The 24042-nt window shown below is 36.5% G+C and overlaps 2 protein-coding genes across 2 annotated transcripts in view; one reads left to right on the top strand and one right to left on the bottom strand.

Annotated features, from left to right (window-relative positions):
* LOC134801064 (uncharacterized) overlaps positions 1-5949 on the top strand; it is a 30321-nt gene extending 24372 nt beyond the window's left edge. Inside the window, exons 7-8 of the mRNA XM_063773592.1 lie at positions 12-219; positions 5820-5949. Of these exons, the coding sequence (XP_063629662.1) occupies positions 12-219 (208 nt within the window). The 3' untranslated portion in view covers positions 5820-5949. The remainder of the gene's footprint in view (positions 1-11; positions 220-5819) is intronic.
* Positions 5950-8088: 2139 nt separating this feature from the next.
* LOC134801016 (uncharacterized) overlaps positions 8089-24042 on the bottom strand; it is a 35380-nt gene continuing 19426 nt past the window's right edge. The window contains exons 8-13 of the mRNA XM_063773516.1: positions 21588-21708; positions 19982-20153; positions 16909-17005; positions 11202-11280; positions 9794-10606; positions 8089-8385 (exon numbers count right to left, since the gene is read on the bottom strand). Of these exons, the coding sequence (XP_063629586.1) occupies positions 8269-8385; positions 9794-10606; positions 11202-11280; positions 16909-17005; positions 19982-20153; positions 21588-21708 (1399 nt within the window). The 3' untranslated portion in view covers positions 8089-8268. The remainder of the gene's footprint in view (positions 8386-9793; positions 10607-11201; positions 11281-16908; positions 17006-19981; positions 20154-21587; positions 21709-24042) is intronic.

Genomic DNA, 24042 nt, shown 5'->3' with positions numbered 1-24042 from the left:
TACCTTTTCAGGGAACTGAATGAGCTCCGCCGGCCCGTCTCCGACAACCCGGAAATCCTCCGCTTCTTCCGCTACATGCGCGCGGCACGGCGCGGGCAAGAAGGCGTAGATTGTGCACGTGCACATCCTGGCTGCGCGGCCAGCACACCCCAGCACACGATGATCGCCGCCTACCACGACATCAATAAGCTCGTCACCGCCAGGAAACTCAAAAACTAGGTAGGTTGATTCAATATTCAAGTCTAACTAACTAATATGACTCAGCGACCCAAAGAGGGTCTTGGCCTCCGAAACGAGAGCACGCCACTTTTCTCGATGCTGCGCCGTTTCCTGCCAATTATCGACTTGAAGCTGACGCAGATCCGCTTCCACACTGTCTCCCCAGCGGTATCTGGGCCGACCTACCGGGCGGCTAGCCGCCTACTAGTCGGTCTTCCCAGGTACGCCCTCTAGGCAGCCCGCTCCTCTCCCATTCTTAATAGGTGACCGAACCAGCGAAGTCTGATGATATTCAAGAGGTCCTTACAAATTTTTGCGGCCCCAAAGATACGAAGTACCTATATTAGAAAAATAGTCAAATACACTATTTTGTGGAGATAAGGGTTCAAGAGGCTTTCTTGAGGTACGCTTTTGAGCAAATTTACGTGAACGGTTAACAACAACAGTCCTGCTAAGATGAAGTGTAAGATCGTTTGGATGTTTCTTAGTCCTGATGATGATTATTTCCTGTATTGGAGTCACGTAGTCGGATGTCAACGTGATATTTTGTCTGTCTCTTTCAATTTCCCGGTGGTAAAACGTGACGTGTGGTCGATAACGTGGATGGGAGCATTATATATCCACCGGATTAAAATATTTTAATATTTACTACCTACCCTAAAAATGCTGTCATGAGATAGGGGGAGGAATATTTTATGGGGATAAAGTTTAACACGTGTGCACTAAGAAGGAAAGATAACATGGAAATAAATGCAGTATGAATACTCTCCTGCCACCTGCGAATGGGCTATAAATATCGGAGTTTATTCTCTAGAGCGTAAATACTTTTACTGCTTATGGACGACCATTCGCCAGTAGTGATGGGTAGGACATCAATTTAAAATGAGTTTGTATGAGTACCTCATTTTCTAAAATGAGGTGTTACAATGTCTTACTTCAAATGAGGTGAGGTACTAGCATATATTCAGCGTCGACTATTCCATTAACTCCAACGGCGACAAAAATATTTAATGTATATACATATTTATGTATTCATCACTTCCTTTATAAATAAATAAGTAGTAATATTTAATTGGAGTGCAATTCTGGAGGTTAAGAATAGAACTTTTAGGAGAAAGATAATTTTAGAATCAAACTAAGAACATAAAGTACCTAACTTAATTTGCTGCTTTTATGAAACTTGTTCTAATGTAGCTCTTTTTTATTGTTAGATTGTTTAGACCTCCTCCTTGCTACTTGATATAATTTTAAGTATAATAATCACTAGCGACCCGCCCCGGCTTCGCACGGGTTAGCAAATTATACACCTAAACCTTCCTCAAGAATCACTCTTTTGATAGGTGAAAACCACATGAAAATCCGTCCAGTAGTTTTTAAGTCTATCGCGAACATACAAACAAACCCACAAACAGACAGACGCGGCGGGGGACTTTGTTTTATAATATGTAGTGATATATTTCATAAGTACCTATTAACCATAAAACTACCACATTTTTAACAAACTAAGGAGAACAAATTCAATATTTTCACTAGTCATTATTATATAGAAGTGACTAACTTACCACCTCAGATAATTTAACAGTAATATCATCAATATGATAATAAACAAAGCACCATTCGCGCCTGCCGCACCGGCTACATTTACACTTCATTTTTTCATGCAAAAGGCACCAAGGAAGATCCGCGGGTATATTTACTGGCAAAAACTATGTCCATATTTTGTTATGATTATAAGAATTATCACTAGGTATTAGGTATTAGAGAACTAAAATTAACTAGGTAGTGAACGAAGTACGAACAAAATAAATATAAATATGTCATAAGACTTGACAGTTCGAAGTCGTTTGTTTACAAAGAATGTTAATAAAAAGTATTGCAAATTCAAATCGGTATAATTTACATCTACATTTTTATTTTACCTATGAAAATTATACTTACTTTTTATTTAGAGTCTGGCTAGCCAAATTTTGTTGACAGATATTTCCTTGTTGCATCACCTATTGTCTATGCTTTTAAAAAAAGTTAAAAGTCTGTTGTCAATTTATGTCATTCATTCAAATTGTTCGCGGTATATAAGGCGTTTATTTTAAATAATACTTAAATAATATTAATAATAACTATACCGAGTGAGGTCCGCAACCTATTATTTAAGCTCGTAAACAATTACGACAATGTGCGAAACGACGTGAAGCGTTTTATAACGAAAAACTGCAATGTTTACAAGTCGGAAACAATTTAGTAGGTTGGTGCTCTATTAATATTTTGATACTTTAAGTGCTAGTTCTAAACTTCTAACATTTCCCTATAACTTTGATTAATTATGTGAATTTATTAATACCTGAATCTCATAAACAGGAAAAGTGTGTAAAAAAACGGATAAACTAGAAGTTCTGTAAAATATCAATAAAATCAAAACATTGGAACGTAATCATATGTGTTTGTCGTTGACTATACTTTACATAGTGGTAGAAATTAATGTGAGCTGACTTTGAGTGCAGTCAACGTATATTTAACTTATTTCCTTAGGTACCTTACGTATGCACAGAAAATCAAAAATATTTTCTAGTATCAAAACTATAATTCCTACTACACACAGTGTGACCGGCCCAAGATTTTTTGAATTTCCCGCCATAACTTTGGGTAATATTTCAGTAGCCAGACTCTAATAAACTTGAAACTTATTGAAATTATCATAAATTGTGTACGCTACCGTATTATATTTCAATAATATTTAAGTTACTTAAGGGATTTCTGTTTCTAAGCAAGCTTCGTAAATGCCCGCCTGGTATACAGAGGGCGTACCGCGAACCAAGTTCGTCATGTTGCCTTCCTGTCACACTTACGTACGAATTTACAAGTGCGACAGAGAAGCAACACGTCGAAATTCGTTTTGAGACTGATTTCTCGCGCCATTTTGACACGTAAGTTAGGATCAAAAAGGCGTAAGATGTATGAAAGCTTGCAGCGCTTACGCTTGTTGTCTTTCGTGTTTAATTTTTAACGTATTTTCGGTGGTGACGCGAGGCGATATTGAAGTACGGCGCGTGTCTGTCTCACTCCCTCTTTGGGTATTTCTAATTCATTGTTTCATTTTGAAAGGATTGAGGTGTTCATGTCACAGAGAGGCGGTGAGTGGTACAAACTCAATGCTTTTCTCGGTGGACCTTTTGTCGTTGCAATAAGGTTTGTAGTTCGGCAGTTGACAGTGTGGACCATTACGTCCATTACTCGTTTCTTCATTTGAGTTTTGAGTGTCGGCGAGCGGGCGAGCACCTCGAGCGCCTCGCGCGATCCAGGGACTCTCTTGCGAGGTTATGAGGAGCGTATGAGTTTTGAAGGTCGCGAGTGAAATTGAAAGGATAAGAGTTTTTTTAAATTTGAAGTGTGTGAATGATTTGTGTGGCAAGAGGTGTTTGTGATGCGCGCGAGTAAATGAGTAAAATGAATAGAGGAGTGATGTAAGACATTTTTGCGGTATGAAGTACTGCGACAAATTAACAAAATGAGTGGTACAAATGAGGTGCCTCACGAGTGAGCGACTCAACACTATTCGCCAGTTTAGCGTCAGGATTAAAATAAAGGTTGGCTCACGCTAAAGGCCTGTGCACACCGGCTTGCGTGTGCGTGACGTGCACGTGCACGTGCGCTAAAATGTTGGAGCCGCACACGCACACGTCACGCAAGCGGTGTGCCGTCTCCCATAAAGATCTGTATACTACAACGCCGCACGCGCACGTACACGTCACGCACACGCAGCCGATGTGCACATGCCTTAAAACGTTCCGGGCCCGTACTTCAGTTTTCTATAGAAAGCATCACGTGATCACCGATCGCCTGTCTTAGAAAACAAAGTGTCGGAAGCCTCGGCCCGGACCCGGATGATTAGTGTGAGTCATCCTCAACATTAAATCTTATTCAAATGCATAGCAAATCTTCTAGAGTCTGTGCGGAAAGAGAAGAGTAGTGAAGTGTATTGGTTCCCATACAATTCCACGACTCTTCTGTTTCCGCACAGACTCTATCCAATAATTTCCGTTGGCATCACTTGAATCCGCAAATTATAAAACACAGATAAAATAAATACTTACGAGCAGGTTCAATTTTTTTTCCGGGAGTAGGTAACACGAATATTGGGGCTTAAAGTTGAGGTTTAGTCATTTTAGTCAACAAAAATAAACTCGTCACGATTGAGTACCATTGCCTACGTTGTGTGCGTCCCGACATGCCCTAGGCCCTCTTATTTACAGTAATGTACAGCCGCCATGAGATATATCGGTGCAGCCAAGGCGCTCACAAATATTTGCATACGCCTCTATTGTCAGGGCGTTAGAGTGCGTGTTCAGATATTGTGAACACCTTGGCCGCTCCGATATATCTGATGGCGACTGGACTGCAGTTGGCATACTCACTCACGGATCTTTTAGCAACTATTTCCTTGCCCTTTGAGGTCCAACTATACTTTGAAATCAATCTTCAATCATACTATTTTATTTTTCTGGAGTAAATAAAGATTAAAGCTCTGAAACGTCACAGAATCTGTCTTGAGATCTGAAGAAATCCTTTTGCCTTTGATTTGACGATTTAGAAGGACAAAGGAACCGGGAGTATGCACGAGTAATTTCCAGAATTTTTATTCCTGAGCAAAATACTATTTTCACCTCAGCAGCTCGAACAAGGGTACTTTGCTTCTTAAAAACAGTGAGCAAAATGCGATTTTGCTCACTGAGTCATTTTGTCTCACTCAGTGAGCATGTCATTTCAACATGCGGGGTGTAATACAAGTTCGATATACTTGGGTTCTATTATCTCTGTCCCTCTAGGTATGTTCTCACTGCTTAGGGTGAAAAATTTTGTGTACTACACTAGATCAAAGTTATTTACATCTCGTGCGCTTTTGAATCCCTTACTACGCTCAAGATTCTAAATTAGATTCACTCGCTACGCTCGTGAATCTATTATAGAATCTTTCGCTTGCACGGGACTCAAAATAAGCACTCGAAGAAATATCAAACTTTGATCTCTTGTTGTACAAATAACTATTTTTAGGAAAGGTTAATAAAATGCCAAATGATATTTGAAACTGAAGAAATAATTATTAGTCTGAATACTTAGTAACTTTCTTGTCAAAGGTTTTGATAAGACCTAGGTACCGTGAACTAATAAAACCGAAATTTCGTTATCTGTCTCTCTATTACTCTTGCATATTCGAGCGACAGAGATGAAGATTCAGATTTATAATGCCATATAAGCATCTCAAACATTAACAGAACAACGAAATGTTCGCGGTAGACCCTCTGTATAGGTACGCAATGTTGTTGGACTATGCAAGGTTATGATGATGATATTTACATATATGATTTAATAGTTTGCGAATATTGGTGCGCTGTCCTAGTCGTGTCAAAGCCATATTCATAAGAATAACAAATCATTTGTTAATAATTGGAATTGACCTTTGCAACTCTTTAGTGCATCATTGATTATATCGATTTGTATGTAACCGTCACATTCCTTGAGATAAAATATTATTACTTATTAAAATAATTATGATTGTTTGTATGTCATAGAAAAATAAAAATTAACATATTTTATTATCTTTCCAGACGCCGAAAGTGATCCGAGTAGCATGAAGCCTCGTCGATCGAATGATCAAGTGAAATTCGGTTAAATGATGTAACAAAGACTGTTATTCTACAGCGTCTATTTAATAAAGCAAAAAAAAACGAATTTTTTGAAAATATTTTTTGTTGTGTGGAAAAATGTTTGTAAAGTATGATTTTAGTTTCGAGCGATAAGTGATATGTTCGAACAGCAAAAAAAAATGTATATCACCAATACTGTTTTTACCAGTAGTTATATATCATCGCTTTTATTCACTCAAACCAATATTAAACTAATTCTACGGTCTAACTCAAGTATATATAAAATACACGAGTGACTAAAAATATGAGTTGAAACATAAAATTACTTTATTTTTAATAAGACTCATGGTACTTTAAATTCGACGAGTCACTTTTAGATTTAATACACTTTCGCTAAAGTGAAATAAACAAAGGATGGTCTTGTGGCCAGATAAGGTATCCCGATAAACCCCTTCAAAGTCTGAGTACAGAAGCTACACATAAAGTTTGGTTCAATGGGCAAGATTACTAAATCTTTGTTCATCACAAAATAATTCTGTTTTGGAATTTACAATTCCAAGCTACGAAGTTAGATAATCTATTTTACCCTGTTTTATTAATAGGAATAGCAATTCAATTAGTTTAATCTACGGTTTGACTATTCAGTGGTTTGCAGTTTAAATTAAAAGATTTAATTTTAAAGTATATTTTGTAAAACAAAGTTCAATATTTGAATATTTGATGGGATTTAAGAGATTGAAATTGTTAAAATGTCAATTATAATGAAATTATTTCACATTGTATTTATTTATCGTATGGCATTACAGTTACTGGATTCAATTTAATTATTAATCTAGAGATTGAGGTTGTATTAAGGATGACTCACGTTAGACCGGGCCGTGTCCTGGCCCTTCCTGGAGCTTCCGACGCATCGTTTTCTATGGAAAACATCATTTTATTTGCTGAGAGTGTAAGGTCTACGTGAATTATTTCAACACAAATGTTTACCTGACTGTTACTTTTTACACTGTGGGCGGGCAGTTAAAATTAAAATTGTTAATAGATGGCATTAATAAAAAGATTAGGTACCTATATGATGGCTGAAAACCAACTCTCAGCGTCAAAGCTGTTATTTCAATATCGATCAGCACCGGAGAAATAACGGTATTCTGACTGATATGATTTGACATGATGATATTATTATGGACACTTTTCTTTTAAATATTTTTTCCTGAACTGTAAAGACGTTTGGTTTTAGGTGCCTATTTTTATTCCTTTAATTTTCTATTTATAGTTTTTTTTTATTTATTGAATTCGATGATACGGCATATTTATTAAATCTAATTATAATGGGTTGTGTGAATGTAATTTATTGAATGTTTGGGAATAGAACAAATAGTGTTGGATTTTACCTTATTTATTTCTTGATAATTTTATAACTTATTGTTAGGTGATACAATGAAATCTTAATGAAATATTTACATTATTTTCTTAACAGCATACTTGTTGGTATTTTGTTATGTTAGTTGTTGTTATGTTGTTTTGATTTCTTTTTAAATAATTGTGGTGTTTTAGTTATTTTATATTTTACCACTTGTAATCTTATTTATGTAAAAATGCACTTCAAATGTTTTATACATCTAGAGAAATAACGATTTAATTAAAGTTATGAACATTACTTACCTACTTGTTTATTTTCTAAACACCTTTGCTTCTTATGCCGGCTGTACACACTCGTCGAGAGCATCAGCACCGCTCCGATTCATTCGGAGAAGGGAGAGACGAGCCGAGAAAGGAGCAGTGTGTACACACTCGTTCTATGTCTGTCTCGGGGGCTCTCGACGAGTGTGTACAACCGGCATTACGATGCTTTTTACCAAGGAGTAGGGAAAGGAGATCTAAAGCGGGCAGGTAAGCTGACAGAGAAGGCCAAAAAGTGTTAGCTCATTTTTGACCTACTAAATTCATTACGTTCGACAATAGACTTACAGATTTTCAATGCATAATAATAATATATCCAGTGGTCGTGAGTTCAAGTCTCAACCAAGATAGTACATTTTGCCACTTTTAAATTTATTCTAAGCTTAATAGCATCGTTTGCAAACGTTTCTGCTTGTAACAAAATTAATTTACTTATTGTATATTTATGTAGGTATTTATAAAAAAAGTCCGAATCATTATTTTTGTAGCACCTGTTACAAAGCAATTTTTGTAACACCTGTTACAAAACAATGTTTGTAACACCTGTTACATAACAATTTTTGTAACAGGTGGTTTAATAACAGACGTGAAAATATAATAAAATCACTTTGGAAATACACCGATTTCTTTCAAAAATCTTTCCATGACTGTCTGTAGATATTTTAGAATTCGGGCCGCACATGCATGGGTACGGGAAAACCTTTGCATTATTATTAAAATAAATAATTAATTAATATTCATGCAGAGGATGTGCTCTATCCGGCATGTAGAAATTTTTCCCCTCATCAAACTTGGTACTTCGTTGCCCGCTCTGCGACGTTACCACGGGGCGGATACGGGCGTTTTCCTGTCGACAAAAAAATACAATACGCTATAAATATTTTGGGAGCATTCCATGAAATTGTCTACCGTTTGTCCCGTACAAACGCGAATTTTCTGTTGATTTGCAGGTATAAGAGTTTCCTTTTCTATGACAAATGGTCAAAAATATGCACAGAAAAATAATCGTCTGCTTTAAATTAAATGCCGAAAAAAAGTCGCAACACAGGGAATAAAATGCGTTTGCACGGGACAGCCCGTGGAATGCTCCAATACCTAGAAATCTTTTGCCACATATAGCTTTGTTCCGGAGAGTAAATATTCCTCATCAACAGCAAAATGACTTATATCGACCGGGATAATATATAGACCGTGATTACCTTCTAGTCTAGTGAAACTAACTGTGAACCATTCAAATCTGTTAAAAGCAAAATGTAATTGTAAAGTTATGAAATTATTATGTAAATAAGAGGCTGTTCTTAATTTACTATCCTTCAAAAAGCAAATGTTTGATAATATCACGTTTCCGTACCGTTTCTGTCAGTTTCGGTCAAGCGGTGCAAACATCCAGTCAGAAAGTAGAAGAATAAGTAATATAACGCAAATCTATACTAAATAGTCTGTATCTTTACGTATTTAAATAAAAGTAAACAAACAATTTGTACATTTTCGGGTAGTTATATCATTTATTGGTTAACCAACCAAATACAAAACCGCCTGGATCAGTCACTGAATGACAGGTCGTTCGTACGTCCTGACTTTAACCTATATTATTTGATCATGTAATGTTTTCATTAAGGAGCCATTTGAGGGTAGATTTTGTTTACTTTTATTTAAATACCTAAAGATACAGAGTATAGGGGGCGCCAGTAGCACAAACAGTACTTAATCAAACTGCCTTGAAGCCTCAATGTCATATTTATTTGTAACGTAATCTGTGCAAACTTGTCGAAACCTCTTTAAGACATAGTATGTAGGTATTCAGTTACTCATATGATGTACGGCTTGTGCTAGTGCTGCACTCTAGCGGCAGGATATTGCAGTAATACTCCCTATTCAAAATAATATTAGGCTATACATACTTCAAAACAGCAAATGTTTGATAGTTTCACGGTAAAAAAATGCGTTAATATGAATTAATTAAAATCTGGTAACTTTAGTTCAAAACTTATAACTATGGTCCAAATTCAAGTTCCAGTAAAATATGTTAAATTATTTTTCATATTATGTTGAGTACCTACCTATATAATATAGAAGAGCATTTTAGCGTATCTAAGCCCCAAAATAAATGTAAGGAGTACAAATAATAAAGGCTCGTTAAGAATCAACGATAAAAACTGGACCATTCTTGTACTTAATGAAGTTACCTGATTTTACGGTACGTATTATTTTGTATCGGCTATAAAATGTTCATAAACTCTTATAAAAATACTCACGTCGACATCATTTTTACGTATATACTGACGTAAATTTTGCAGTTTCCTTTTTAATTTACTGACTTCATTTTCTAAATACAATCTTCGCTTTAATGTTGTGACATCAGACGCAGTTTGTGTGTGGTCATTCATTTTATTTCCTGCATCATAAATGTTTTGTCTTCCGGCATTGTTTCTAAAATTTGACTTCATTTGGCTTGGCTCGGCTTGGATATGATTAATAAATGCAAGATCAGTATTGGCCAAACTACTACCTTGCTTACGTGCTATACTGTGGCCCCTTATTAACGTTTGGTCTTTGTCACTATTATTAGGTTTCTCTTTTTTGGCATGCACTATTGGCTTTTGTTTTCGAATTATTGGAATTTCAAATTCGGATTGTGTATCAAAGGCTGTGTTAGCGTCTTGAATAATAACAGTATCTTTATTACTAGGATAGTTAGCTACATCACTACCAACTAAGCGTGAACCATGAGTTATTTCTTTCAATTTACTGTTCGTAAGTCGTAATATGTCTTCATCAGTTTCACCATTGACAAGGTCTCGCGTATAAGCTCCCGTATCAATTTCTACCGGCCCGAGTCTCGGTGTATGATTTTCTTCGGATTTGTGTTTCTTTATTATTTGTTTTAGTAATTCTCTTAAGCGTGGAACTTCTGTTCTAGGTACTTGGTCAAGAAGTGATTTAAATTGTTTTTTTAATAAAACTTTGTCCTCGAGGTTTAAATTACTTGTGCTGTCGCCGTTTCCAGGTGAAAGGTTAAATATAGGTGCTCTTGCGAAAATGCTAGTTTTTCTTGAATACGGTGCTATCTGAAATGACTTACAATATTAACAAAATAAGAGTTTAGTGCCTAACATTTTCTGATAAATATAAAAACAACTAAAATAGGTATTTTCAATATTAAGGTACAGATAAACAACGACCAAGAACTAGGTTTAAAGCTAAGAAAGACTTTTATTAAACTATTTTTCATGAATTTGATCACGTATATAATAAACATCAATTCAATAATAAATAGCAGGAAGATTTGTAGTATTGTCAAGTAGATGATTTTTATTGCACAAATACAAAATTAAAATGCAAATAGCCGCTTTAACACGCAAATGGGCATTGTCAACCAGTCAACCATGGGGCTAATAAAGGATATAACTATATAATATTATGTAGGTACAAATGGTGCAAGAAGCAAAGTAATGATAAGAAGATATTTATTAGATCGTAAACAACTGGAAAACCGGACAAAACTACATATAAAATACACAAATATAAATGCATTGAATGAACTTCTTATTGTTTTTGTATTCTTACTAGTTGAAGTTATAAGTATAACTAGCACGTTCCACCATTTGTATTAAGCAAGATATCGATTTCGTCTAAATCGAATGAAAATTTTAATTAACTTACCTTTGTTTGTTGGTTGTCGGTACCAAAGTTATTATAATTAGATTGAGAGACTCTTGAGCTCTTTCTTTGTGCAAAATTTCTGAAAAAGCGAAAACAGACTAATCAATATATAAATTAATCTGATGACTTGAAGCCATCGTCTCGACAATGGCCGCTAAGCGCGTGGTTAAATATTTTTTTTTTATATAAATAAATATTATAAGACATTTTTTTCACAGATCGGCCTAGTCCCACAGTAAGCTCAATAAGGCTTGTGTTGTGGGCGGGTGGATTTCAAAATCCAGCGAAAACTTATGGTTCGGTCTTTATAAAAAAAACTAGTAGGTTGTGCGAGTTGCAACTTTTTTATATGTTTTTAAGAACTATTATCTTCATGTTCCTTCAATTACCATCTCCAATAACTTAATAGTTTTTTTTATATAAAATGTTTTATGTGTCTAAAATCATCACCGTCGACCGGAAAAATCTGAACCTTTTTGTTTGCAGTGAAAATTATAGCATACCTATCGTACGATTGCGATTTTTCTTTTACTTATATCTTTTCCATGTTGTTGTTTAACACATGAAAAAATATGCAATAATTCCTTCATCGAGAAAGTACATTTAAAAATATTTAAAATTTTGTCACTAATATTCGTCAACACCGTCATGGTAATGTCAATGTGAGCTTATCTCGGTGTATGAACAACGAAATACCGCTAAAGGTCCTTGCCCTATTTTTCACTTTAGTATAGAATGCCAAAAATGATTTCACTATAAAGTCACATCACTGAATCGTGAGAAATATTACGAACAAATTTGTAAAACGTAGTTTGTCACAACAGAGCATCATCACCGTTATGCTTTGGTTTAAAAAAGTTACAAATGATATATTAGAAATAATTACTGAAATGAATGGCAAACTACATGAAGTTTATTGTGTAGCATAGACATTAACTACTATTATTCGTATTCTAGAAATAAAAACAAGAAACTCTCAAATCGTCAACACCATACCCATCATCACCGGGAAAAAATGACGACCGGTGATGATTTCATGTGTATGGTGATGACGGTTCTCAGAAACTTTTCTAGTTATTTTGCTATAATTCATTATGAAATTAAGCTGTATGTTTGAAAAACGTTCTCTATGTCTTCTAACACTATATAATGTCTACCTTATAAATGTAGAATAAATGTAGAAGAAGATATAACTATTTCTTTCACACTAGAGGATGCTTAGTTTTTAATTAACATTTTGACTGAAGTAGGCAAAATTTAGGTCATTTAGAACTTAGAACATATAAATGTTTTTTTAAAATAATCTAATAATGTAAATCGTGCAACTTAGAGTCTGTAATTGCATGTTAGTCGTGTTAAAACAAAGTATTTAAACAAGCAACATATATTAAGTTTTAAGCGACCATAGGCTACGGTACTGGCTCACTATCGTGATGGCTTTATGTTTTTTGATAATATTATATTAATTGATGTATATAATTACAGCAATTAATAATTATACCATTGGGTAGTCACCGGACCCAATACCTAACATTTTGTAACTTATGACATGCATTACAAGTAGGGGTCTTGCAACTTATAAAACACTGATTATATATTAATGTTTAGCTATTAAACAACATATATATGGATTTAAATCATTATAGCTATTTTTAAAGTTAATTAATAAAACAACAAAAATACAAACTAGTGCAATGAATCAAACTATCAAAAAAAAGTAATATATCATAAAAATTAAGCTCATTGGTAAGCCAGTAATTTTATAATATGACATAAATACCAAGTTATGCAGTAGATAAAAGAAGATGCGGGTTTAAACTGATAATAAGAGTACAATATTGTTAATATGATTTAACATTGAAAAAACCCAAAAAAATAAATGAATACATAAATTACCTATTTCGGAACATAAATTATTTAAAATTATACAATAAAAATACTTGTTATATATTTATTTATATGAATAAAATGTATTTTCTATAATTTTCTAAAAATAATTTATGTAGCTAGTCTTATGTTCAAAAACATGTTATTTGTAATGTTTATTAAAGTTCTAAAGTCTTACAATTAAAAAAAGTTTTTGTTTTTTTAATACGTTTTTAATACATATGTAAATTAGTTCCCAAATCGTCATTACCGTACATGCAGTGTCATTACCGTCTATAAAAGAGTCATTACCATACCATGGTTGTCATCACCATCTTGCGTTTTTATTTTCCGAAAGCGATAACTTCAAATATAAGCCACAAATGATTGTATAAATACCATACATGTCCTCAATATACAGCCCCCCATTACTTTACCCAGCTAGAATCGTGTTAAATTAAACATTTAAAAAAAATAATTTTTTGTATGGTGAAATTTTTTGTGCTGAAATCCACCCGGGCACTAGGCGACGATATATATAATACAAAGGTAATATACATAGATAAATACTTATATACATAAAAAATTCCCATAACTCAGGAACAAATATTTGTGAAGAACACACAAATGCCCTTACCAGGATTCGAACCCGGGACCTGCTGCTTCGTAAGCAGGGTCACTACCAACTAGGCTAGGAGGCCGGTTTATGCGATAAACGCAGCATTGAACGCATGCGATCAACGGAATGTAGAAAAAATTACAATGCGCTTACTAAATAAAATAAATAAATAATAAAACAATGTACCTACCTATAGTTTGTTTTTTTAGCATTAGAGAAATACTACGCGATATTGACGTGTCTTTTATGTCTAAATAAATATATTGAAAAATGCTTTTTAGGGTTCCGTACCCAAAGGGTAAAACGGGACCCTATTACTAAGACTCCGCTGTCCGTCCGTCCGTCCGTCCGTCTGTCCGTCCGTCCGTCCGTCTGTCACCACGCTGTATCTCACGCACCGTGATAGCTACACAATTGAAATTTTCACAGATGATGTATTTCTGTTGCCGCTATAACAACAAATACTAAAAACAGAATAAAATAAAGATTTATGTGGGGCTCCCATACAACAAACGTGATTTTTGACCGAAGTTAAGCAACGTCGGGCGGGGTCAGTACTTGGATGGGTGACCGTTTTTTTTTTTGCCGTTTTTTGCATTATGGTACGGAACCCTTCGTGCGCGAGTCCGACTCGCACTTGCCCGATTTTTAAAAATCAGTAACTATTACTTATGAAAGCAAAAGAATATAAATAATCGTATTAGATTCATAATTGTTACATTTGCCATGACTTATTTTTCAAAAGTGTTTTTGCAAAAAAAGACACGTCAAGATTGTTTACCTTTTTTCTAATGCTAAAAAAACGAACTAGGGTAGTTTAGCCGGTTATCGGCCAGTTATGCAAAAATTCGTATTCAAATGGATTTTATGAACAATATATTCGACAAATCTTTGTCATTTTATGATTTTCAGACAAAAAATATAATACACTTGCCATATTTGTATCAAAATCCATTGTTAATTAGAAAGTTTTATTTATATAATTAAAAATATGAAAAAGTAGCAATTTAGCTGGTTTTCGGCCACTCTTTTTGGTTCTCGGCCGCTTGTTTAGTTAGTTGTCGGCCACTGTTATTTATGTTTTTTAATGACTCTTATTTCACAATCAATAGGAATTATTTTTGATCAAAACAACAAATACTATTCAAATAGTATGTTACAATGTATCACAAGTAATAAGGAACGTTAATGGGAACTTTTGTGTTGTTAGGTACCTACCTACTGAATTATCTCGTAAATAGTTTTCCAAAACATACTCAAAATAATAAAATAAGACATTTTGTAGCCTAATTATTGGCGGTGTCCGACTTTTAATACGAAGGTTTTTGAGGTTCGGTAACGCCCATGTAACACCCCTGGAGTTGCATGCGTCCAACGTCCATAGGCAAAGTTTTTTCGAACTTATTATGTACGAAATATTATTTAATATTTACTAGTCTCTTTTCGGTTAAGGAAAATTTCATAAATAAATCTAATTAATTCTAATATAAGCAATACTTTGAATCTGGAGCCAAATAAAAATTATTTTTTGTCAAGGCCGAAAACTAAATAAATTTTACTTGTTTTTCGGCCGTCATAAGTTAGCTAGGTCGAAAACGAACTTTTTATAATACTGTTCTCGGCCGCCAAATACAAAAGATTTTAAATCATATTTTAACCATGTATTTGTTAATTAATATGCGGCCGACAACTAACTACAGGAATGACTTTGATACAAATAACTATTTTTTGAAATATTTATTGTTCTGACTTTCATTTAATAGGGAAGAAAATCAATTAAAAATTACGTGCCCCAAGCCTGTTCTCGGCCGGGCGGCCGAAAACTAAATGTCGTTGTGAAATTGCATTTAGTTACCCGACCATCAAATTTAATTTTATTATATCAAATATTTTGTACATTTAAATCAAAATAACATCAATTCAACTTATCCACAATGCACATTAATATCAATAATGGTCTCAAACCCACGAAAACACTATTTTTACTTACCTCGAAAAAATCTCCAATCACAATTTTTTTAACAAAATTAACCAACATCCACTTTGTCTAAATTGCTTTGGTACACTGACGAGCCAGTCAAAACGTCATTAAGCACATGGTATAATAATATACTCCGCCTGGTACTCCATTCCGAGATTCGCGTATGACCTAACTGACACGCGCCTACGTCATCATGCTGTTTACAGGTTCTCAAACTTTGAAATGTGGGAGAATTTTAACCAACGGTGAAAATTATTTTAACGGCATTAATTTTAAGTTATTCATGTAGAAACATAGTAAAATAAAACAAATCTAATGTATTAAATTAAACTTTATTTATCTATACAAGACAAACGTTTAAAAAACTAATTCACAGTTACACATTAATTACCAAGCTTACGACGTGAAAAGTTTGGAAAACACTGCGACTGCTGACACTGAGCGAGAAGGAAATAACAATTAACACGCGTTCGACAAGGATGACGGTCAGGGCATGAAGTTATCTAGATCCGAATTGTCAAATGTGCCCAGCGCTATCCTGTGTTGCCAGTAGTATAAACAGAATTACCCGAAAGTCTGAAATTTCTTTCGTGAATCGGAAGATATTGCTAACGAGTAATTAAAAATGACGTGTTATTGTAAAATTTAAGCTAAAATACATATAAATGAAAATTATAAAATTATAAAGAAATATTTTAACTTATTAACGATAGGTATAATGTACCCATGTAACATGTTATGTTGAAATAAAGTGGCAATGTTATTGTGACGTAGGCCCGTGTCACTCTGGGAATGGAAGACCATGTTTTATTAGACTATGATTAAGCAGACAAATTTAGAATATGTCAATGTCAACTGAATTTATCCGATTACCCTCATTTTTTTAATTAAATACGGTAATGTTGTCATGTTATTACAGTTTTACTACGTAGTGGCCGAGAACCAGAGTAAACCGGCTAATCTACCCTATAGTGTCATTAGATTAACTGTATGGTTACCATCAGTTTGTCACTGACATAAACGCCGTCGAGAACGTAATTTACTTTCTATACATCCCGTTTGCACTAATATGCGAGTGCGAGCGAGATGTATAGAAAGTAAATTACGTTCTCGACGGCGTTTATGTCAGTGACAAACTGATGGTAACCGTACTGATGTAAAATGGGTGTACGGCAAACGCATCGTGTTTAAAACGGTGGTGAGTAAATACAAGTTAAACTGTCAAATTAGCTTATTCTTACCGTTGTTGGATGAGATCAGGTGGAGAATCTTCCACGGTTATAATAGGCATTATCACGACGCCAGGACCTCGGCCACGGTTTCTCAGTCCAGGAATATCTGATAAAGTTTTATTTACTGAAGATATAAACAGGGTATAAACGCGAGCGTACGATTCAAACGCGGGTTCAGACCTGGCTCGTGCCTATAAGTTTTTCGGAACTTGTGTAGGTACGATATAATATAGGTATCATTTGATATTTATTTACCAGTCGCTTTTCGGTGAAGGAAAACATCGTGAGGAAACCAGACTATTCATAACCCGCCGAATCCTATTGCATTGTTGCTTTGCCACGCTCCAAGGCTGGAAGCTTGAGCTATAGTTCGTTTTTTTGCCATTAAAAAGAATGTAAGCAATCTTGATATATCTTTTAATTGAAAAACGCTTTTTAAAAATCAGTTACTATTACTTATGAAAGCAGAATAATATAAATGATCGTATATGATTCATAATTGATACATATTTGCCGTGACTTATTTTTCAAAAGTGTTGTTCAATAAAAAGACACGTCAAGATTGTTTACCTTTTTTCTAATGCTAAAAAAACGAACTATACCACTCGCTCTCAGACCGCGTTCATACGGCTCGGCCACGACATTGAGCGACTTACGACGACGGCAGCGACAACCATAGGTGGGAACGAAAAGTCCGGGTCCGTTCGCTGTGTCTCGCTCCAACCTATGGTTATCGCTGCCGCCGTCGCAAGTCGCTCAACTTGTTTTGTATAACTGCCGCTTACGCAAATTCAGATTGAACGCTTTCTCATTAGTTTTTATGATTATAATATAAAGTTGAAGTTGCTTTTATTTCATCGCTTCTCTACTATCGCCCTTTTTCAATTCAATTAATTTATTTATAAAATAATAATTTTACACGTCACATCATAAAAATATATCACAATTATTAATAGTAAATCACACACATAATTACCTACATATAAAACAATAATTTTGTGGTACCTACATATATCACATGCTTATTTTTGTCGAGTATGAATGTAGACAGTTAGTGGTTCGACTTTGTACTTTTTTTTTAATAACTAGGTAGGTACATACTTTTTACTTACTTAAGAAATCACGCAACGAATAATACGCAGCAGAGACTAAGTAAGATTTCAGTTTTGATACGAACAAGTTATTGTTTCTAGCAGTCTTTATGTCATCGGAGACTTGATTATAGATTTTAGGACCGATGTAGTTGAGACACTTTTTTGCCTTGGCCAACCGCGTTCGAGGAGCGCGGAGCTCGTGGCCGCGCCTGAGGTGATATTTGGGTTCATCAGCGTTTGACTGGAACTGTTCTAAGTTACATCTCACCAGCTTTGCTACCTCGAGGATGTAAAGGGAAGGTAGTGTTAGGATTTTTTGACCTATGAACAGCTCTTTGGCTGGATGATCCCATTTGACGCCGGCTACTACACGGATTGCGCGCTTTTGTAGTCTGAAGACTCTTTCACGGTCAGCGGCGTCACCCCAAAGATCTACACCATATGATAATATGGAGTGGAAGTACCCAAAGTATGCCTTCTTGACGCTGTCGGTGTGCAAACTTGGGCGCAGTCTAGTGAGCGCGAAGCAGGCAGCAGCGAGGCGGTCACACAGCGCATCAATGTGCGGTCCCCACGATAGACCTGAGTCGATAGTCAGCCCTAAATATTTGACTATGTCCACTTGCGGCACAGGTAGGCCATTGCAGGTGATATTAAGGGTGTGCTCTCTCGCCCCACGCAGGCCGAAGTGGACAATATTGGTTTTCTCGATATTAAGGGCCATTCCGTTCGCTGCGAACCACGCCGCGACCTGGTCCATCACTCTGCCCAGTTTTAGTTTAAGTTGGTCGTAGTTGTCGGCAGCGACAATAACACAACCGTCATCGGCAAAAAGGACGAACTCTGCTTCGTTGGATGCTTCAGAAAGATCATTCATTAAGATGAGGAATAGGTTATTCCCCATTATAGAACCTTGGGGCACGGCGCTGTCTCCCAGCTCCAGGAGCTCCGATCGTTCTCCCTTGACAGAAGTCAGCTGTTTGCGGCCTTCAAGGAAAGATGCGATCATGCGGTGAAGGTTACCTGTCACACCGTAGTGGTCCAGCTTCGCCAGGAGGAGTGGATGATGCACCAATTCGAAGGCGCGCGAAAGGTCACAGAATATGGCCGCGACTTGCCGTTTAGCCTCTAGATGACTCATGACCCTAGATGTTACGTCACGGGCAGCATCGATAGTCGATCTACCGGGTTGGTAAGCGTATTGTTGCTTGTTCATTAACCTGTTTTTATTTCTCCTCTTTCTTCGCACAAAGGCTTCCTATCCTATCCAGCTAGTACAATTTGGTGACCCGACCTGATAAAACAACCGTAAAAATTCTCGTACCCAGAAACCACGTTAACTTCTTCATATTCTTAGGTAAGGGAAATTCTTGGACGGCTTGTACCTTACTCTCCTAAGGGCCGCCATACACGGACTGCTTTGAGCAGTCAGTGCCAACAGCTTCAGGCGGTCGCCGTTGGGTGATCTGCAGTTTCAATACAAAATCGTCATTCCAAGCTCGAGCAGTCCGTGTATGGCGGCTCTAAGGGCTGATACCTTATGCGAATAACGCGAGCCCTAAGAAACATAGTAGTGTGACTACTTAAAAACACAAATCAAAATATTTGTTGAAAATAATTTGATTTGCTCCCAAAGTTGCGTATGATTTAAGTTTAAATATGAAGTGTTTTTTTTACACGACTGCCCAAAAAAAAGACTGTATTGTTTTCGGCGTTCATGTTTGTATGTATGTACCTAGGTATTTATCAAAGTAGGCATCCTCCTAAGGCCCAGCCATAAAAAATGAAAAATGCAAAATTTGCCACAGAAATTTGAACCTACAACGTAGGAAATAGAGTTGATTTTGCGTTGTTCAAAAACTGAACAAATCAAAGCAAAAGCAACTCTGTTCCAATCTAATATGATTTAAATTTCATTGAACTGAATAAGTTCTACAGGTAGGACCTTGGGCCTTAGGAGGCTATTCCACAGTACTTCGTTTACTTACTTTCACCAGAATTTCCAGCTCCAGATTTGGAGGTTGAGGTTGGGGTACGCCTAGTTGTCGTTGTTGAGCTTGTCGTAGTACTTGGAGTAGTCGTTGTCACCGGCTCACTTGTATTGTAGACCCTGTCGCCGGCAACAAGCTTATGTGACAGATTGCAGACCAGTTGTAGGACCTGAAACACATTTTTTAAATATTAATGGAAAAATTGAAACCTTTTGGAATACCGGTCCAGTTGCTCTTAACCAACTGAGCTATGGAAGCTTACTTCAAGCGCATCTTTCCATTCCTTCCTTTATGTAGATACGTTACCTACACGCCTTAGGCCGCCTAGCCTAGTTGGTAGTGACCCTGCTTACGATGAAGGAGGTCCCGGGTTTGAATCCTGGTAAGGGAATGCCCTTACACACAATAAATGTATTTGTGTGTTTATCACAACTATTTGTTCCTGAGTTATGGTTGTTTTCTATGTAAGTATATAAGTATTATATATATATATATCGTCGTCTGGTGCCCACAACACAAGCCTTATTGAGCTTAATGTGGGACTAAATCGATCTGTGTAAAATTGTCATATAAGATAAACGTACTAGTACGCCACATTGAATTTCTTTTATTTTACCCAAGAAAAAAATTCAAAGTGGCGGCCATTTTTTACAATCTTCGACTAAGTAAGAATTCATATTAAGGTTTCTTTCGGATCCTCAGATGTCAATTTTTATCATGATTAGATCAAATTTTCCATCGAACGTACCGTTTTTGAACTACAAGCAAAAAACTAAAAAGAGCAAATAAGTTTCCACAATTCCTGGAATGGAGCAAACTTGGATTACACTAATTTAGAACCAAATGAAGGTATTAAACCGATTTCCAGCTTGCTGGGAATTAATTCCTGAAAAAATCTAATTTTACTGGCCTATAATAAATTTTAAAGTGGAAAAATTACTGTCTTAATTGGGTGAGACTTGGATTAAAAATTAACCCACTTATTTATAAACATTTACTAAAGTTGACAAGCCGATAATAATCGTTTGTCCCTTTCCATCATACCAATACGTCGGAAAGGGACAAACTATTATTATCGGCTTGTCAACTTTAGTAAACGTTTATGAATGGGGTTGGTAACTGGTGATTTTCCAATATGACTAGGAACTCCGGTAGCTATTTAAGAAGTGTAACGCTCTTACGGTAGATGTCGCTAGGGTCCCCTAGATGCATATGGTAGAACGATTTGCTGGCTATGAACGAGGTCTTGGTGGCTCAGTTGGCAGGGCGCTGGAGTATCGATCCAGAGGCAGTGAGTTCAAGTCTCACCCAAGACAGTAATTTTTCCACTTTGAAATTTATTCTAAGCTTAAGCTTAATAGCATCGTTCGCAGACATTTAGGGCTCATTTAGACAATGCAGGTACTCGCATGCGAGTTTCATTATATTGCGGGTTTTGGTCGGTTGGTTAAATTGGACGTAACCAACAGTCCGCAATGTTACTAAAATCGCATGCGAGTTCGCGCGCCGACTAAATCAGCCCTTATGCTTGTTATACATATAACAAGTATATTTTTTAAGTATATAAGTATATTTTAGTATTTACTTAGTAAATATAACTTACAAATACATCGTGTTTTCGCGGGAGCAGCGGGTCTGTTAACTGTTTGTATCCAAAATAATGAGACATTGCGCAGCCTATGTGCGTAACATTTTGGTACAGCATATTCAAATAGGCATTTCTCCTAAAAGAAGATGGAAATTTATACACGCTTTTGTGGAAAAAGTTGCACATAATATCGATTATACAATGCATATCTTAAACTCGTAAGAACCGGGGCAATTATTGTGCTTTTGAATTTGGAACGACACACCAGACGCAGCTTTTTGGGGCAAGTGGAAGAAAAAGTAGGGGTCGTCTCGTATCAAAAAGTCAAAGAGCTCACGCAAGATAGGGAAAGCTGGAAGATACTCCACCGACTAGAGAATATATAAAGGATGACTCACGTTAGACCGGGCCGTGTCCGGGCCGGAGTTTCCGGCGCTTACTTTTCTATGACATGACAGGCGATCACGTGATGCTTTCCATAGAAAACGATGCCCCGGAAGCTCCGGCCCGGACAGCACGCCCGGTCTAACGTGAGTCATCCTTTACTCTTAAATGAATGATGATAAATTTGAGAACTTACTTTTATTTCTATAACAGTTCAAAACTCGAATTTAATTTGTACTTGTTAGCTTGTTACGCGGGAACTTACGAGGTTAAAGTAGTACGTACCAGTAGACTATGACTAGACTATTGGTAGACTATGAATGTACAGTCGACTACAAAGAGATGTATCAATTTTTTCACTTTATTACAATGCAGTAAGGTGAAAAAGTGGATACATCTCTTTGTAGTCGACTGTACCAATAATGGCCATAACGATCTCTGAGCGTAGATAATTGTATTATTATTATTTGGAGCCTTACGTGTCCCACTGCTGGGCAAAGGCCTCCCCCCAATTTCTCCACAAATCTCTTTCCGATCCTGTGTCTGGCCACTCCTTCAAAAAGGAGTCTAGTTCATCCCGCCATCGCCGGCGGGGTCTGCCAACTCCCCGATTTGAGTTTTGTAATTGTTGTAATTATGTCTATATGTCGAGATATAGAGTTCGTTTCAGATTTGACAACGTGTCACAGTTTTGATCTTATATTGATGCTTGAAGATCGCTCAGAAGTTCAGAAGACGTATCCTTTTTGGCCGTTAAGTCATACAGTAACAGAACTGTTAAAAAACGGGCTAAGTGCGAGTCGAACTCGCGCACGAATGGTTCCGTGCCATTACGCAAAAAACGGCTAAAAATTACGTTTGTTGTGTGGGAGCCCCAGTTACATATTTATTTTATTCTGTTTTTAGTGTTTGTTATTGTAGCGGCAACAGAAATACATCATCTGTGAAAATTTCAACTGACCAGCTATCACGGTTTATGAGATACAGCCTGGTGACAGGCAGACAGACGGACAGAGGAGTACGGAACCCTAAAAAAGCTTGTCCGCTAGTAGCTGGCACGGATGCTACTAGTAGAGAGGGATTTTCACTACGAAATTAGTGTCATGCATGTTGAAATCAGTTTCACGAATTGAAAGTAGGTTCGATATACCTATGCGAAAGTAATTTCGTAAAATAATTAGTGTCGTGAAATTCACAGTATCGCAGCGCAGTGACCATGGCCCCATCAGTATCGAAGCTACAAGTCCGCACAGCGCGCAGACACTTTCGCGACACTAAGATTTCATGTCGCATTTACACTACGAAACTAGTTGCATGACACTAATTTCACTTCATTCAAAATAGGGCACGAAATTGATTTGCTCTGATAAAATTAATGCATGTGTCGCAGGCGTTTTGTAGGAATCCAAGTGGTCAATTTACAAACGGCTTCACGTTTGTAAAATGACGACGCCATTTGTAAAATGCCGAAGGCAAATTGTAAACGGTCCGCATTATGTAAAATATCTTATGACATTAACAGCGCCGATTGTAATTTGCCGCGGCATTTTGGTCGAATTAGTTCTTTAATTTACCACGCGTGGCGCTGCACATCAAAACTATGAAAAACGCTGGGGTGTCCATCAAATCTGGAGTTCTTGGATGGTCCCACAGTACTGTTTCTTTTCAAAAAACATTTCGGTCACAACATACGAGTAACTATGTAGACGGAGCCCCATTGATTTAGTGTGACGTCCGTGAAAACATTAATTACCCTTTGGGGAAAAAAACGTAGGTAGGCAGCTAAGTTAGGTTCGTTAGGTAGCTTCAGATGCCCGAAGGGCAAACCGTCCCGCCCGTCTAGTTAAGTTTTGAAGGAAATGTTTTTGGAAAAGAAACACTTAGTGCGGTGGGACCATGGTCAAAATAAATTACCCGTAGACCCACTGGCGAACACTCTTTAGAACGGTGAGACAACGGATAAAAAAAATGTAGTTCAAAGCAGTGGGATCACGGTTAAAATAAACGGTTAAGCGGTGCCACGACCGCTGCAGGGGACCATCGAGTGCGCCGGCTTCTGGCCGAAAGGTGTCGTGTTTCGGAGGTT

The sequence above is a fragment of the Cydia splendana genome, chromosome 21 (genome assembly GCF_910591565.1).
Source record: "Cydia splendana chromosome 21, ilCydSple1.2, whole genome shotgun sequence".
Lineage (NCBI taxonomy): Eukaryota > Metazoa > Arthropoda > Insecta > Lepidoptera > Tortricidae > Cydia > Cydia splendana.
The sequence above is the reverse complement of the archived record's forward strand: the minus strand, read 5'-3'. Positions and strand labels throughout refer to the sequence as shown.